Source organism: Chiloscyllium punctatum, chromosome 50 (assembly GCF_047496795.1).
Source record: "Chiloscyllium punctatum isolate Juve2018m chromosome 50, sChiPun1.3, whole genome shotgun sequence".
NCBI classification, from domain to species: Eukaryota; Metazoa; Chordata; class Chondrichthyes; order Orectolobiformes; family Hemiscylliidae; genus Chiloscyllium; species Chiloscyllium punctatum.
In genome coordinates this window covers 29,905,866-29,922,807 of record NC_092788.1, presented here as the reverse complement: position 1 = coordinate 29,922,807, position 16,942 = coordinate 29,905,866, and the positions used below count along the sequence as shown (strand labels likewise).

At 60.8% G+C, this 16,942-nt stretch overlaps 1 protein-coding gene across 1 annotated transcript in view; it reads left to right on the top strand.

Moving 5' to 3' along the window:
• LOC140470163 (uncharacterized) overlaps positions 1-15,638 on the top strand; it is a 27,376-nt gene extending 11,738 nt beyond the window's left edge. The window contains exons 3-6 of the mRNA XM_072566588.1: positions 466-870; positions 3,659-4,091; positions 7,008-7,116; positions 15,476-15,638. Of these exons, the coding sequence (XP_072422689.1) occupies positions 466-870; positions 3,659-4,091; positions 7,008-7,116; positions 15,476-15,529 (1,001 nt within the window). The 3' untranslated portion in view covers positions 15,530-15,638. The remainder of the gene's footprint in view (positions 1-465; positions 871-3,658; positions 4,092-7,007; positions 7,117-15,475) is intronic.
• The last annotated feature ends 1,304 nt before the right edge of the window (positions 15,639-16,942 follow it).

The following is a 16,942-nucleotide window of genomic DNA, read 5'->3' as shown; positions in this document are numbered from 1 at the left end:
GAGAGAAGAGAGAGCTGTTGGGAGGGGATGGAGAGATAGTGAGAGAGAAGAAGAGAGAGCTGTTGGGAGGGGATGGAGAGATAGTGAGAGAGAAGAAGAGCTTTCGGAAGGGGATGGAGAGATAGTGAGAGAGAAGAAGAGCTTTCGGAAGGGGATGGAGAGATAGTGAGAGAGAAGGAGAGAGAGCTATAGGGAGGGGATGGAGAGATAGTGAGAGAGAGAGAGAGATAGATGGAAAGGAGTCACTGGGGGGATGGATAGGGAGAGGAAAGGTTGCATTGACGCAGAGCCGAGATAGACAGGGAGAGGGAGAGAGAGATTGTTGGTGAGAGTGGGGGCAGGGTGAGGGGCGATGGAATGGAGGGGGGGGGGGGGGAGACGAGGGTGGGGGCAGCATTCCCAGGGCACTGACTCTCACACCCCCCCCCCCACCCCCACCCCCAACGCCCACGCTCGTCGTTTCAGACACGCGGCCGGAACTGGAGAGCCCGGTCTCAGAGGGCACCAACGCTACCGTGGCACCAGAGGTGATCTCCCTGAACAGCTCGGGCAGGGTGAGTGCGCGGCTGGGACAGCGGGCAGAGCTGGAGTGCCGGATCGAGAGCGGGCAGCCGGGAGTCGCCAGGTACGCCGTGGAGTGGGGGAGCGCGGCGGGAGACGTGGTCCTCTCCCGGGTCGACCAGGCCGATCCCGGCGCCAACTACCTGGATCCGGGCTACAGACAGCGGCTCACGGTCAGCTTCCTGGGTACCAGCGCTCGCCTCATCTTCCATGCCGTCCGCCAGGAGGATTACAGGGAATACTTCTGCAGGGCGTGGGTCTCCGGGCACCCGGAACACTCACTCACAGCCTCCACCAGCCTGGAAGAAGGTGAGGGAGTGGGGGGCTGTGGGAGGGTCAGTGCTGACGGAGGGTCAGTGCTGAGGAGTGGGGGCTGTGGGAGGGTCAGTGCTGAGGGAGTGGGCACTGTGGGAGGGTCAGTGCTGAGGGAGCGGGGGCTGTGGGAGGGTCAGTGCTGTGGGAGGGTCAGTGCTGAGGGAGCGGGGGCTGTGGGAGGGTCAGTGCTGAGGGAGTGGGCGCTGAGGGAGGGTCAGTGCTGAGGGAGTGGGTGCTGTGGGACGGTCAGTGCTGAGGGAGTGGGGGCTGTGGGAGGGTCAGTGCTGATGGAGTGGGTGCTGTGGGAGGGTCAGTGCTGAGGGAGTGGGGGCTGTGGGAGGGTCAGTGCTGAGGGAGTGGGCGCTGAGGGAGGGTCAGTGCTGAGGGAGTGGGTGCTGTGGGACGGTCAGTGCGGAGGGAGCGGGGGCTGTGGGAGGGTCAGTGCTGAGGGAGTGGGTGCTGTGGGAGGGTCAGTGCTGAGGGAGTGGGTGCTGTGGGACGGTCAGTGCTGAGGGAGTGGGTGCTGTGGGAGGGTCAGCGCTGTGGGAGGGTCAGTGCTGAGGGAGTGCCGCGCTGTCGGAGGGTCAGTGATGAGGGAGTGGGCGCTGTGGGAGGGTCAGTGCTGAGGGAGTGCCGCGCTGTCGGAGGGTCAGTGCTGAGGGAGTGGGGGCTGTGGGAGGGTCAGCGCTGAGGGAGTGGGTGCTGTGGGAGGGTCAGTGCTGAGGGAGCGGGGGCTGTGGGAGGGTCAGTGCTGAGGGAGGGTCAGTGCTGAGGGAGTGGGGGCTGTGGGAGGGTCAGTGCTGAGGGAGTGGGGGCTGTGGGAGGGTCAGCGCTGAGGGAGTGGGTGCTGTGGGAGGGTCAGTGCTGAGGGAGTGGGGGCTGTGGGAGGGTCAGTGCTGAGTGAGTGGGGGCTGTGGGAGGGTCAGTGCTGAGGGAGGGTCAGTGCTGAGGGAGTGGGGGCTGTGGGAGGGTCAGTGCTGAGGGAGTGGGTGCTGTGGGAGGGTCAGTGCTGAGGGAGTGGGTGCTGTGGGAGGGTCAGTGCTGAGGGAATGGGGGCTGTGGGAGGGTCAGTGCTGAGGGAGTGGGGGCTGTGGGAGGGTCAGTGCTGAGGGAGTGGGGGCTGTGGGAGGGTCAGTGCTGAGGGAGTGGGGGCTGTGGGAGGGTCAGTGCTGAGGGAGGGTCAGTGTTCTCTCTGCCTTCTCCCAGGCTGGCTGTCATGTTGAAATGTGTGGGAGGTTTCTGTGTGTAAATTGAGCTGGATGTTCATTCCCTCACCTCATTGTGAGGACCCTGTGGGGACGGCCCTGGGCTGGTGTCACCCTTTCCAGGGTTTCTCCCAACATTTCCACCTGCCTGACACCACCCCCCTTGTCCCAGAACCTCACCAGCTCAAAGGGACAGCCGTCCGGCCCACCACGAACACAGGCAGAAACCTGCTCATTCCACATCAACACTGGGTTCAAATTCAACATCGTCTTCGACTCTCACACTCACCCCCTCTCTCTCTCTCTCTCTCTCTCTCACTCCCTCCCTCTGCCCCTGATTCTCCTACTCTCTCTCTCTCCCCCCTTCCCTCTCCCCTCTCTCTGTCCTCCCCTCGCTCTTTCTCCCCCTCCCACCCTATCTCTCCCCTCTCTCTCTTCCTTCTCTCTCTCTCTTCCCCTCGCTCACTCTCTCTCTCCCCACTCTGCCCCATCTCTCCCCCTCCATTTCTCTCCCTCTCTCTCCCCCCTCTTTCTCCCTCCCTCTATCTCTCTCTCTCCCTCCCACATCTCTCCCCTCTTCCTCTGTCTCACTCCCCTCTTACTCTGTCTCACTCCCCCTTCTCTCGCTCTCTCCCCACTCCCTCTCTCCCCCTCCCTCCCCCTCTCTCTCTCCCCCATCTCTTCCTCTCTCTCTCTCCCCTATCTCTCTCTGTATCTCCTTTCTCTCTCTCCCTCTCCCCCTCTCTCTCCCTCTCCATCTCCCCCATCTGTCTCTCTCTCTTCCCCCTCTCTCTCCCTGTCTCTCTCTTCCCCCCATCTCTCTTGCTCCCTCTCTCTATCTCTCCCCCACTCTTCTCTCTCTTTCCCCTATCTCTCTCGCTCCCTTTCTCGCTCCCTTTCACTCCCTCTCTCTCTCTCACCCCCCACCCACTCTCCCTCTATCTCCGCCCATCTCTCTCACTCCCTCTCTCTCTCTCTGCCGGTCTCTCTCCCTCCCTCTCTATCCGTCCATCCTTCTTGCTCCCTCTCTTTCTCTCCCTCTCTGTCCACCCATCTCTCTCACTCCCTCTCTCCCTCTCCCTCTCTGTCCGCCCATCCCTCTCCCTCCCTCTCTCCCTCCCTCTCGCTCCCTCTCTCTCTCCCTTTCCACCCATCTCTCTCACTCCCTCCCTCTCTCTCTCTTTCCCTCTCTATCTGCCCATCTCTCTCCTGCCCTCTCTCTCTCCCTCTCTCTCACTCCCTCTCTCTCCCTATGCATCCATCTCTCGCTCGCTCCCTCTCTCTGTCTCTCTCTCTCTCTCCCTCTCTATCCACCCATCTCTCGCTCACTCCCTCTCTCCCTCTCTCTCTCCCTCTCTATCCACCCATCTTTCTCGTTCCCTCTCTCTCTCTCTCTCTCCCCCTCTCTATCCGCCCATCTCTCTCTCTCTCCCTCTCTATCCGCCCATCTCTCTTGCTCCCTCTCCCTCTCTCTCCCTCTCTCTATCTCTCCCCCACTCTTCCTCTCTCTTTCCCCATCTCTCTTGCTCCCTCTCCCTCTCTCTCTCTCTCCCCCCCCCCCCCCACTCCCTCTGTAGAGTTGCCCCCTGTGCCCCCGAGTAACCCTGCCCCCCCCCAGCAGCGGGAGCGGGAGCAGACGCCGAGTGCCCGGGTGGTGTCGGTGAACACCCCCGAGCGGGTGAGTGCCCGGCTGGGCTCCCCCGCCACGCTGAGCTGCCAGGCGATGGCGGTGCATGCCGGGCCCGAGACACGGTACCCGCCTCTCCTGGTCTGCCCAGCGGCTGCCCAACCTGACGCTGGCGCAGATGGACCAGGGCGAGGAGAGCTCCGGCCTGGCGCAGGTCCACCCCGAGTACCGGCAGCGGCTCAGCATGACGGCCCAGGGCGCCTCCAGCCAGCTCCACTTCCGCACCGTCACCGAGAGCGACCCTGGGGTGTACCTCTGCAAGGCCGGCATCTCCGGGAGGAGCAGCACCGAGGACCTCAGCTCACCCGTCCTCCTGGTGAAAGGTGGGTGCCCGGCCGGGGCGGGGATAGTGATAGTGATGCCCCTCCCAGTCGAATATCTCCCCGGGCAGCGATGCCCCTCCCAGTCGAATATCTCCCCAGGCAGCGATGCCCCTCCCAGTCGAATATCTCCCCAGGCAGCGATGCCCCTCCCAGTCGAAAATCTCCCCGGGCAGCGATGCCCCCCCCAGTCGAATATCTCCCCAGGCAGCGATGCCCCTCCCAGTCGAATATCTCCTCAGGCAGCGATGCCCCTCCCAGTCGAATATCTACCCAGGCACCGATGCCCCTCCCAGTCGAATATCTCCCCAGGCAGCGATGCCCCTCCCAGTCGAATATCTCCCTGGGCAGTGAGGCCTCCCGTAGTCGAATATCGCAGCAGCCTATCGCTGGGGCTTACCATCCCCACTAACCCCGCCCATCCCGCCCCCACAACCCCCCACCCCGCCCCCACAATCCCCCACCCTGCCCCCACAACACCCCACCCGGCCCCCACAACCCCCCACCCCGCCCCCACAATCCCCCACCCCGCCCCCACAACACCCCACCCGGCCCCCATAACCCCCCACACCCCGCCCCCATAACCCCCCACACCCCGCCCCCACAACCCCCACACCCCGCCCCCATAACCCCCGACACCCCGCCCCCATAACCCCCCACACCCCGCCCCCACAACCCCCCATACCCCGCCCCCACAACCCCCCACACCCCGCCCCCACAACCCCCCACACCCCGCCCCCACAACCCCCCACACCCCGCCCCCATAACCCCCCACACCCCACCCCCACAACCCCCCACACCCCACCCCCACAACCCCCCACACCCCGCCCCCATAACCCCCACACCCCACCCCCACAACCCCCCACACCCCGCCCCCACAACCCCCCACACCCCACCCCCACAACCCCCCACACCCCACCCCCATAACCCCCCACACCCCGCCCCCACAACCCCCCACACCCCGCCCCCACAACCCCCCACACCCCGCCCCCACAACCCCCCACACCCCGCTTCCACAACCCCCCCACACCCCACCCCCATAACCCCCCACACCCCGCCCCCACAACACCCCACACCCCGCCCTCATAACCCCCCACACCCCGCCCCCACAACCCCCCCACACCCCGCCCCCACAACCCCCCACACCCCGCCCCCACAACCCCCCACACCCCGCTTCCACAACCCCCCACACCCCGCCCCCCACAACCCCCCACACCCCCGCCCCCACAACCCCCACACCCCGCCCCCAACAACCCCCCACACCCCGCCCCCACAACCCCCATACCCCCACCCCCACAACCCCCCGCTCCGTCCCCACAAACCCCACACCCCGCCCCCACACCTCCCCCACCCCGCCCCCACAACCCCCACACCCTACCCCCACAACCCCCCACACCCCGCCCCCACACCTCCCCCACCCCGGTCCCGGCCAATGAGGTGCGAGGGTCCGATCGGCCTGTCGCTCGGTGACACCACCTGCAGACGAGCGTCCCGCTGTTGACCGACAGTCGGGCTTTCTCCCTCCCTCCCTCCAACACCCACCCCCACCCACCCTCAATGACACCACCCGCGGTCGAATAGTCAGCGTTGTAGTTTTGTATAGAGGTCCGTTTGCGGGGTGGGACGGTGGGGCGGGGCTGCGCGTCTGCTTTCCCCCCTCCCTTTTGAGGGTAGGTGGGGTCTGGTGCCCTGTCTGGGAGGGGAGCTCCCAGACCGAGCAGTCAGGGTCGGGTGCACTCGCGAAGGGACAGACCCCTTACCGTCTCGGGGGCTGGATGTCTGACGGCCGTGAATTAGTCCGACTGGAGATTCCCTGACCCTCCACTCCCCCCCCAGGCTCCCCCCGATCGCCCTGCCTCTCCGACAATTCGACGGTCTCATCGCCTCAATCGCGTGCACCTTGTCCTCTCAGCTCCCTTTGGAAATTTCGGAGGGACGGGCCGAGGGACAATCCCGCCGCTGTGGGGTGCCTGGTGGGGATCTGGTGTCCAGAGCCAGTCCAAGATCGATTCAGGACATTGAGACCTGGTCCTGGGGAGTGTTGCTGAACAAAGAGACCTTGGAGTGCAGGTTCCTAGCTCCTTGAAAGTGGAGTCGCAGGTCGATAGGATAGTGAAGGCAGCGTTTGGTATGCTCTCCTTTATTGGTCAGAGTATTGAGTACAGGAGTTGGGAGGTCATGTTGCGGCTGTACAGGACATTGGTGAGGCCACTGTTGGAATATTGTGTGCAATTCTGGTCTCCTTCCTATCGGAAAGATGTTGTGAAACTTGAAAGGGTTCAGAAAAGATTTACAAGGATGTTGCCAGGGTTGGAGGGTTTGAGCTACAGGGAGAGGCTGAACAGGCTGGGGCTGTTTTCCCCGGAGCGTCGGGGGCTGAGGGGTGACCTTATAGAGGTTTACAAAATCATGAGGGGGGTGTGGATAGGGTAAATAGACAAGGTCTTTTCCTCCTGGGGTGGGGGAGTCCAGAAATAGAGGGGGGTAGGTTTAAGGTGAGGGGGGGGGGAAAGGGACCCGAGGGGTAACTTCTCCCCCCCGAGGGTGGTGCGTGTGTGGACCGAGCTGCCAGAGGGAGTGGTGGGGGCTGGTACAATGATAACATTTAAAAGGATGGGGGGGGACATGGATAGGAAGGGTTTAGGGGGAGGTGGGCCAAGGGCTGGCAAACGGGGACTGGATTAGGTTAGGATATCTGGGTCTATTTCCGCGCTGTCCAGCTCAATGACATTGAATGTACTCAGCGATAGGGGCCACAGACCAGTTTGAGGGCTGAACGGCCTTCCCCTGTTCCTGGTTTCCGTGGCAATGTGACCAGAACGAGTCCCAAGCCGAGTGTCCCAGAGTCCATGGGACAATGTCTGGACGCAGCCCTGTGTAATGACCGTGTCTCCCGGTCTCTCTCTCTCTCCCCCGCAGCCAAACAGAAGATCCTCCCCGCATCATCAGAGACGGCCATCTTGTGGCTCATCCTGCATTTCTTTGTGGTTCTGTTTGCCATGGCGATAGGCATTGGCTCCTGCTTCCTGTAAGTAAGGGCGCAGAGCGGGTGGGCTGGGGGGCCAGTCAGAGAGAGGGGGAACTCCACACAACAGCAAAACCCACTCCCCACTCGACACAATCCCCAACGACCCAAACCCCTTCCCGTTCCCTCCCACTCTACACCGTTCCCAATGGACCCCAAACCCCTTCCCCGTTCACTCCCACTCTACACCATCCCAATGGACCCCAAACCCCTTCCCGTTCCCTCCCACTCTACACCGTCCCCAATGGACCCGAACCCCTTCCCGTTCACTCCCGCTCTACACCTTCCCCAATGGACCCCAAACCCCTTCCCGTTCCCTCCCACTCTACACCGTCCCAATGGATCCCAAACCCCTTCCTGTTCCCTCCCGCTCTACACCGTCCCAATGGATCCCAAACCCCTTCCCGTTCCCTCCCACTCTACACCGTCCCCAATGGACCCCAAACCCCTTCCCGTTCCCTCCCACTCTACACCGTCCCAATGGACCCCAAACCCCTTCCTGTTCCCTCCCGCTCTACACCGTCCCAATGGATCCCAAACCCCTTCCCGTTCCCTCCCACTCTACACCATCCCCAATGGACCCAAACCCCTTCCCCGTTCACTCCCACTCTACACCGTCCCCAATGGACCCCAAACCCCTTCCCGTTCACTCCCACTCTACACCGTCCCCAATGGACCCAAACCCCTTCCGTTCACTCCCACACTACACCGTCCCAATGGACCCCAAACCCCTTCCCCATTCCCTCCCACTCTACACCATCCCCAATGGACCCAAACCCCTTCCTGTTCCCTCCCACTCTACACCGTCCCCAATGGACCCCAAACCCCTTCCCGTTCACTCCCGCTCTACACCGTCCCCAATGGACCCAAACCCCTTCCCATTCACTCACACTCTACACCGTCCCCAATGGACCCCAAACCCCTTCCCGTTCACTCCCGCACTACACCGTCCCAATGGACTCAAACCCCTTCCCGTTCACTCCCGCTCTACACCGTCCCAATGGATCCAAACCCCTTCCCATTCACTCCCACTCTACACCGTCCCCAATGGACCCCAAACCCCTTCCCGTTCACTCCCACTCTACACCGTCCCCAATGGACCCAAACCCCTTCCCGTTCACTCCCACTCTACACTGTCCCAATGGACCCAAACCCCTTCCCCGTTCACTCCCACTCTACACCGTCCCCAATGGACCCAAACCCCTTCCTGTTCACTCCCACTCTCGTTCCAATGGACCCAAACCCCTTCCCGTTCACTCCCACTCTACACCGTCCCCAATGGACCCAAACCCCTTCCTGTTCACTCCCACTCTCATCCCAATGGACCCAAACCCCTTCCCGTTCCCTCCCACTCTACACCATCCCAATGGACCCCAAACCCCTTCCCGTTCCCTCCCACTCTACACCGTCCCCAATGGACCCAAACCCCTTCCCATTCACTCCCACTCTACACCGTCCCCAATGGACCCCAAACCCCTTCCCGTTCACTCCCGCTCTACACCGTCCCAATGGACCCCAAACCCCTTCATATTCACTCCCACTCTACACCGTCCCCAATGGACCCCAAACCCCTTCCCGTTCACTCCCACTCTACACCGTCCCCAATGGACCCCAAACCCCTTCCCGTTCACTCCCGCTCTACACCGTCCCAATGGACCCAAACCCCTTCCCCGTTCCCTCCCACTCTCGTCCCAATGGACCCAAACCCCTTCCCGTTCACTCACACTCTACACCGTCCCCAATGGACCCAAACCCCTTCCCCGTTCACTCCCACTATACACCGTCCCCAATGGACCCAAACCCCTTCCCCGTTCACTCCCACTATACACCGTCCCAATGGACCCCAAACCCCTTCCCATTCACTCCCGCTCTACACCGTCCCCAATGGACCCAAACCCCTTCCCCGTTCACTCCCACTCTACACCGTCCCCAATGGACCCCAAACCCCTTCCTGTTCACTCCCAGTCTCGTCCCAATGGACCCAAACCCCTTCCCGTTCACTCACACTCTACACCGTCCCCAATGGACCCAAACCCCTTCCCCGTTCACTCCCACTATACACCGTCCCCAATGGACCCACACCCCTTCCCCGTTCACTCCCACTCTACACCGTCCCCAATGGACCCCAAACCCCTTCCCATTCACTCCCACTCTACACCATCCCAAATGGACCCCAAACCCCTTCCCGTTCACTCCCACTCTACACCGTCCCCAATGGACCCCAAACCCCTTCCCCGTTCCCTCCCACTCTACACCGTCCCCAATGGACCCAAACCCCTTCCCGTTCACTCCCACTCTACACCGTCCCAATGGACCCAAACCCCTTCCCGTTCACTCCCGCTCTACACCGTCCCAATGGACCCAAACCCCTTCCCGTTCACTCCCACTCTACACCATCCCCATGGACCCAAACCCCTTCCCATTCCCTCCTGTTCTACACCGTCTCCAATGGACCCCAAACCCCTTCCCGTTCACTCCCACTCTACACTGTCCCAATGGGCCCAAATCCCTTCCCGTTCACTCCCACTCTACACCGTCCCCAATGGACCCCAAACCCCTTCCAATTCCCTCCCACTCTACACCGTCCCCAATGGACCCCAAACCCCTTCCTGTTCACTCCCGCTCTACACCGTCCCAATGGATCCCAAACCCCTTCCCGTTCCCTCCCACTCTACACCGTCCCCAATGGACCCCAAACCCCTTCCCGTTCCCTCCCACTCTACACCGTCCCCAATGGACCCCAAACCCCTTCCCATTCCCTCCCACTCTACACCGTCCCCAATGGACCCCAAACCCCTTCCCGTTCACTCCTGCTCTACACCTTCCCCAATGGACCCCAAACCCCTTCCCCATTCACTCCCGCTCTACACCGTCCCCAATGGACCCCAAACCCCTTCCCATTCCCTCCCACTCTACACCGTCCCAATGGACCCAAACCCCTTCCCGTTCACTCCTGCTCTACACCTTCCCCAATGGACCCCAAACCCCTTCCCGTTCACTCCCGCTCTACACCGTCCCTATGGACCCCAAACCCCTTCCCATTCACTCCCACTCTACACCGTCCCCAATGGACCCCAAACCCCTTCCCCATTCCCTCCCGCTCTACACTGTCCCCAATGGACCCCAAACCCCTTCCCCATTCCCTCCCGCTCTACACCGTCCCAATGGACCCCAAACCCCTTCCCATTCACTCCCACTCTACACCAACCCAATGGACCCCAAACCCCTTCCCGTTCACTCCCACTCTACACCGTCCCCAATGGACCCCAAACCCCTTCCCGTTCCCTCCCGCTCTACACCGTCCCCAATAAACCCCAAACTCCTTCCCCGTTCATTCCCACTCTACACCGTCCCCAATGGACCCCAAACCCCTTCCCGTTCCCTCTCGCTCTACACCGTCCCCAGTGGACCCAAACCCCTTCCCGTTCCCTCCCACTCTACATCGTCCCCAATGGACCCCAAACCCCTTCACGTTCCCTCCCACTCTACATCGTCCCCAATGGACCCCAAACCCCTTCCCGTTCCCTCCCGCTCTACACCGTCCCCAATGGACCCCAAACCCCTTCCCGTTCACTCCCACTCTACACCGTCCCAAATGGACCCCAAACCCCTTCCCCATTCCCTCCCGCTCTACACCGTCCCCAATGGACCCAAACCCCTTCCCCGTTCACTCCCACTATACACCGTCCCCAATGGACCCCAAACCCCTTCCCGTTCACTCCCACTCTACACCGTCCCAAATGGACCCCAAACCCCTTCCCCATTCCCTCCCGCTCTACACCGTCCCCAATGGACCCAAACCCCTTCCCCGTTCACTCCCACTCTACACCGTCCCCAATGGACCCCAAATCCCTTCCCATTCCCTCCCACTCTACACCGTCCCCAATGGACCCAAACCCCTTCCCGTTCACTACCACTCTACACCGTCCCCAATGGACCCAAACCCCTTCCTGTTCACTCCCACTCTACACTGTCCCCAATGGACCCCAAACCCCTTCCCGTTCACTCCCACTCTACACCGTCCCCAATGGACCCCAAACCCCTTCCCATTCACTCCCACTCTACACCATCCCAATGGACCCAAACCCCTTCCCGTTCACTCCCACTCTACCCCGTCCCAATGGACCCAAACCCCTTCCCGTTCCCTCCCACTCTACACCGTCCCCAATGGACCCAAACCCCTTCCTGTTCCCTCCCACTCTACACCGTCCCCAATGGACCCCAAACCCCTTCCCGTTCCCTCCCACTCTACACCGTCCCCAATGGACCCAAACCCCTTCCCGTTCCCTCCCACTCTACAACGTCCCCAATGGACCCCAAACCCCTTCCCGTTCCCTCCCACTCTACACCGTCCCAATGGACCCAAACCCCTGCCCGTTCACTCCCGATCTACACCGTCCCAATGGACCCCAAACCCCTTCCCGTTCACTCCCACTCTACACCGTCCCCAATGGACCCCAAACCCCTTCCCCGTTCACTCCCACTATACACCGTCCCCAATGGACCCCAAACCCCTTCCTGTTCACTCCCACTCTACACCGTCCCCAATGGACCCCTAACCCCTTCCTGTTCACTCCCACTCTACACCGTCCCCAATGGACCCCAAACCCCTTCCCGTTCACTCCCACTCTACACTGTCCCAATGGACCCCAAACCCCTTCCCGTTCCCTCCCGCTCTACACCGTCCCCAATGGACCCCAAACCCCTTCCCATTCACTCCCACTCTACACCGTCCCAATGGACCCAAACCCCTTCCCGTTCCCTCCCGCTCTACACCGTCCCCAATGGACCCCAAACCCCTTCCCCGATCCCTCCCACTCTACACGTCCCCAATGGACCCAAACCCCTTCCTATTCCCTCCCACTCCACACCGTCCCCAATGGACCCCAAACCCCTTCCCGTTCCCTCCCACTCTACACCGTCCCCAATGGACCCAAACCCCTTCCCGTTCCCTCCCGCTCTACACCGTCCCCAATGGACCCAAACCCCTTCCCGTTCACTCCCACTCTACACCGTCCCCAATGGACCCCAAACCCCTTCCCCATTCACTCCCGCTCTACACCGTCCCCAATGGACCCAAACCCCTTCCCGTTCACTCCCACTCTACACTGTCCAAATGGAACCAAACCCCTTCCTTTTCACTCCCACTCTACACCGTCCCAATGGACCCCAAACCCCTTCCCGTTCACTCCCAGTCTACACCGTCCCCAATGGACCCAAACCCCTTCCTGTTCACTCCCACTCTACACCGTCCCAATGGACCCAAACCCCTTCCCCATTCAATCCCACTCTACACCGTCCCCAATGGACCCCAAACCCCTACCCGTTCACTCCCGCTCTACACTGTCCAAATGGAACCAAACCCCTTCCTTTTCACTCCCGCTCTACACCGTCCCAATGGACCCCAAACCCCTTCCCGTTCACTCCCACTCTACACCGTCCCCAATGGACCCAAACCCCTTCCTGTTCACTCCCACTCTACACCGTCCCAATGGACCCAAACCCCTTCCCCATTCCCTCCCACTCTACACCGTCCCCAATGGACCCAAACCCCTTCCTGTTCCCTCCCACTCTACACCGTCCCCAATGGATCCAAACCCCTTCCCGTTCCCTCCCACTCTACACCGTCTCCAATGGACCCCAAACCCCTTCCCGTTCCCTCCCACTCTACACCGTCTCCAATGGACCCCAAACCCCTTCCCCGATCCCTCTCACTCTACACCGTCTCCAATGGACCCCAAACCCCTTCTCCGATCCCTCCCACTCTACACCATCCCCAATGGACCCAAACCCCATCCCGTTCACTCCCACTCTACACTGTCTCCAATGGACCCCAAACCCCTTCTCCGATCCCTCCCACTCTACACCGTCCCCAATGGACCCAAACCCCTTCTTGTTCCCTCCCACTCTACACCGTCCCAATGGACCCAAACCCCTTCCCGTTCACTCCCTCTCTACACCATCCCAATAACCCCACGCTGTCCTTGTCCAAGAAATGTTTGATGCGCGGTCGGGGAGCAATGTAGAGGGAGCTTTACTCTGTATCTAACCCCCTGTCCCTGGGAGTGGGGGGAAAGTGTAGAGGGGCTTTACTCTGTTTCTAACCCTCCTGTCCCTGGGAGGGTTTGATGGGGGACAGTGTAGAGGGAGCTTTACTCTGTATCTAACCCTCTGTCCCTGGGAGGGTTTGATGAGGGGACAGTGCAGAGGGAGCGTTACTCTCTATCTAACCCCCTGTCCCTGGGAGGGTTTGATGAGGGGACAGTGTAGAGGGAGCTCTGTATCTAACCCCCCTGTCCCTGGGATGGTTTGATGAGGGGACAGTGTAGAGGGAGCTCTGTATCTCACCCCCCTGTCCCTGGGAGGGTGTGATGAGGGGACAGTGTAGAGGGAGCTCTGTATCTAACCCCCCTGTCCCTGGGAGGGTGTGATGAGGGGACAGTGTAGAGGGAGCTCTGTATCTCACCCCCCTGTCCCTGGGAGGGTTTGATGGGGGACAGTGTAGAGGGAGCTCTGTATCTAACCCCCCTGTCCCTGGGAGGGTGTGATGAGGGGACAGTGTAGAGGGAGCTCTGTATCTAACCCCCCTGTCCCTGGGAGGGTTTGATGGGGGACAGTGTAGAGGGAGCTCTGTATCTAACCCCCCTGTCCCTGGGAGGGTGTGATGAGGGGACAGTGTAGAGGGAGCTCTGTATCTCACCCCCCTGTCCCTGGGAGGGTTTGATGGGGGACAGTGTAGAGGGAGCTCTGTATCTAACCCCCCTGTCCCTGGGAGTGTTTGATGGGGGACAGTGTAGAGGGAGCTCTGTATCTCACCCCCCTGTCCCTGGGAGGGTGTGATGAGGGGACAGTGTAGAGGGAGCTCTGTATCTCACCCCCCTGTCCCTGGGAGGGTGTGATGAGGGGACAGTGTAGAGGGAGCTCTGTATCTCACCCCCCTGTCCCTGGGAGGGTTTGATGAGGGGACAGTGTAGAGGGAGCTCTGTATCTAACCCCCCTGTCCCTGGGAGGGTGTGATGAGGGGACAGTGCAGAGGGAGCTCTGTATCTAACCCCCTGTCCCTGGGAGGGTGTGATGAGGGGACAGTGTAGAGGGAGCGTTACTCTGTATCTAACCCCCCTGTCCCTGGGAGGGTGTGATGAGGGGACAGTGTAGAGGGAGCTCTGTATCTCACCCCCCTGTCCCTGGGAGTGTTTGATGGGGGACAGTGTAGAGGGAGCTCTGTATCTAACCCCCCTGTCCCTGGGAGGGTGTGATGAGGGGACAGTGTAGAGGGAGCTCTGTATCTAACCCCCCTGTCCCTGGGAGGGTGTGATTGGGGGACAGTGTAGAGGGAGCTCTGTATCCACCCCCCTGTCCCTGGGAGGGTGTGATGAGGGGACAGTGTAGAGGGAGCTCTGTATCTCACCCCCCTGTCCCTGGGAGGGTGTGATGAGGGGACAGTGTAGAGGGAGCTCTGTATCTAACCCCCCCTGTCCCTGGGAGGGTGTGATGAGGGGACAGTGCAGAGGGAGCTCTGTATCTCACCCCCCTGTCCCTGGGAGGGTGTGATGAGGGGACAGTGTAGAGGGAGCTCTGTATCTAACCCCCCTGTCCCTGGGAGGGTGTGATGAGGGGACAGTGCAGAGGGAGCTCTGTATCTCACCCCCCTGTCCGTGGGAGGGTGTGATGAGGGGACAGTGCAGAGGGAGCTCTGTATCTAACCCCCCTGTCCCTGGGAGGGTGTGATGGGGGGACAGTGTAGGATCTTTACTCTGTATCTCACCCCCCTGTCCCTGGGAGTGTTTGATGGGGGACAGTGCAGAGGGAGCTCTGTATCTAACCCCCCTGTCCCTGGGAGTGTTTGATGGGGGACAGTGTAGAGGGAGCTCTGTATCTCACCCCCCTGTCCCTGGGAGGGTGTGATGAGGGGACAGTGTAGAGGGAGCTCTGTATCTAACCCCCCTGTCCCTGGGAGGGTGTGATGAGGGGACAGTGTAGAGGGAGCTCTGTATCTCACCCCCCTGTCCCTGGGAGGGTTTGATGGGGGACAGTGTAGAGGGAGCTCTGTATCTAACCCCCCTGTCCCTGGGAGTGTTTGATGAGGGGACAGTGTAGAGGGAGCTCTGTATCTAACCCCACTGTCCCTGGGAGGGTGTGATGGGGGGGACAGTGCAGAGGGAACTCTGTATCTCACCCCCCCTGTCCCTGGGAGGGTGTGATGAGGGGACAGTGTAGAGGGAGCTCTGTATCTCACCCCCCTGTCCCTGGGAGGGTGTGATTGGGGGGTGGGGGGGGGGGGGGGGTGGGGAAGAGGCTTTGCGACGAGGCCATGGAACTGGAGCAGTACCAGGCTGAATGTGGTTTAACATCTTACCATTAGGACGGGAACCAAGAATCGAATCCTCCCGGAACACGTGTGACGCATCCAGAGTGAGAGAAGGAAGCATCCCAGCATTGTCTGAGCCAGAAATTTGTTGAGAGTGTGTGTTTGTGTGTGTTTTTAATTTACAAGAAATTAGCAAAAGTACGTAGTCATAATAAAGATCCAGGCGATGGATTATTGAACACACTCTGATGTTAACGTCCTCCCGTGAGAGGAGATCCGAACCACTCAGGGAAGGGAAGGGTATGGCAGTGGGTGAGGGTGTGAATCAGTCAGGGGTCCTCCTGCGAGTGGGCAAGGAGACAGCGACTTTTTGTCGGGATTACAAAGGGTGGAAGACGGGACAGCTGGGTCCTGTGATGAGGTCGGCCGAGTTACCGAGACAGGGGAATCTGCAGATGGGAGGCGGTGGATGGTTTGTGCGACGGACTGGGCTTCACTCTTCACTTGCAGAGTCCCCGGAAGTGTGGAGGCAGGCCACTCGGCCCATCGGGTCTCCACCGAAGGGCGTCCCACCGACCTCATCATCCCTGTACGTCCCACGGCCAATCCACCCTAACCCGCACATCCCTGCGCACTACGGGGACAATTTAGCACGGCCAATCCACCCTAACCTGCACATCCCTGGGCACGACGGGGACAATTTAGCACGGCCAATCCACCCTAACCTGCACATCCCTGGGCACTACAGGGACAATTTAGCACGGCCAATCCCACCCTAACCTGCACATCCCTGGGCACTACGGGGACAATTTAGCACGGCCAATCCACCCTAACCTGTACATCCCTAGGCACTATGGGACAATTTAGCACGGCCAATCCACCCTAAGCTGTACATCCCTGGGCACTACGGGGACAATTTAGCACGGCCAATCCACCCTAACCTGCACATCCCTGGGCACTACGGAGACAATTTAGCACGGCCAATCCACCCTAACCTGCACATCCCTGGGCACTACGGGGACAATTTAGCACGGCCAATCCACCCGAACCTGCACATCCCTGGGCACTACGGGGACAATTTAGCACGGCCAATCCCACCCTAACCTGCACATCCCTGGGCACTACGGGGACAATTTAGCACGGCCAATCCACCCTAACCTGCACATCCCTGGGCACTACGGGGACAATTTAGCACGGCCAATCCACCCTAACCTGCACATCCCTGGGCACTACGGGGACAATTTAGCACGGCCAATCCACCCTAACCTGCACATCCCTGGGCACTACGGGAACAATTTAGCACGGCCAATCCACCCTAACCTGTACATCCCTGGGCACTACGGGGACAATTTAGCACGGCCAATCCACCCTAACCTGCACATCCCTGGGGACTACGGGGACAATTTAGCACGGCCAATCCACCCTAACCTGCACATCCCTGGGCACTACGGGGACAATTTAGCACGGCCAATCCACCCTAACCTGCACATCCCTGGGCACTACGGGGACAATTTAGCACGG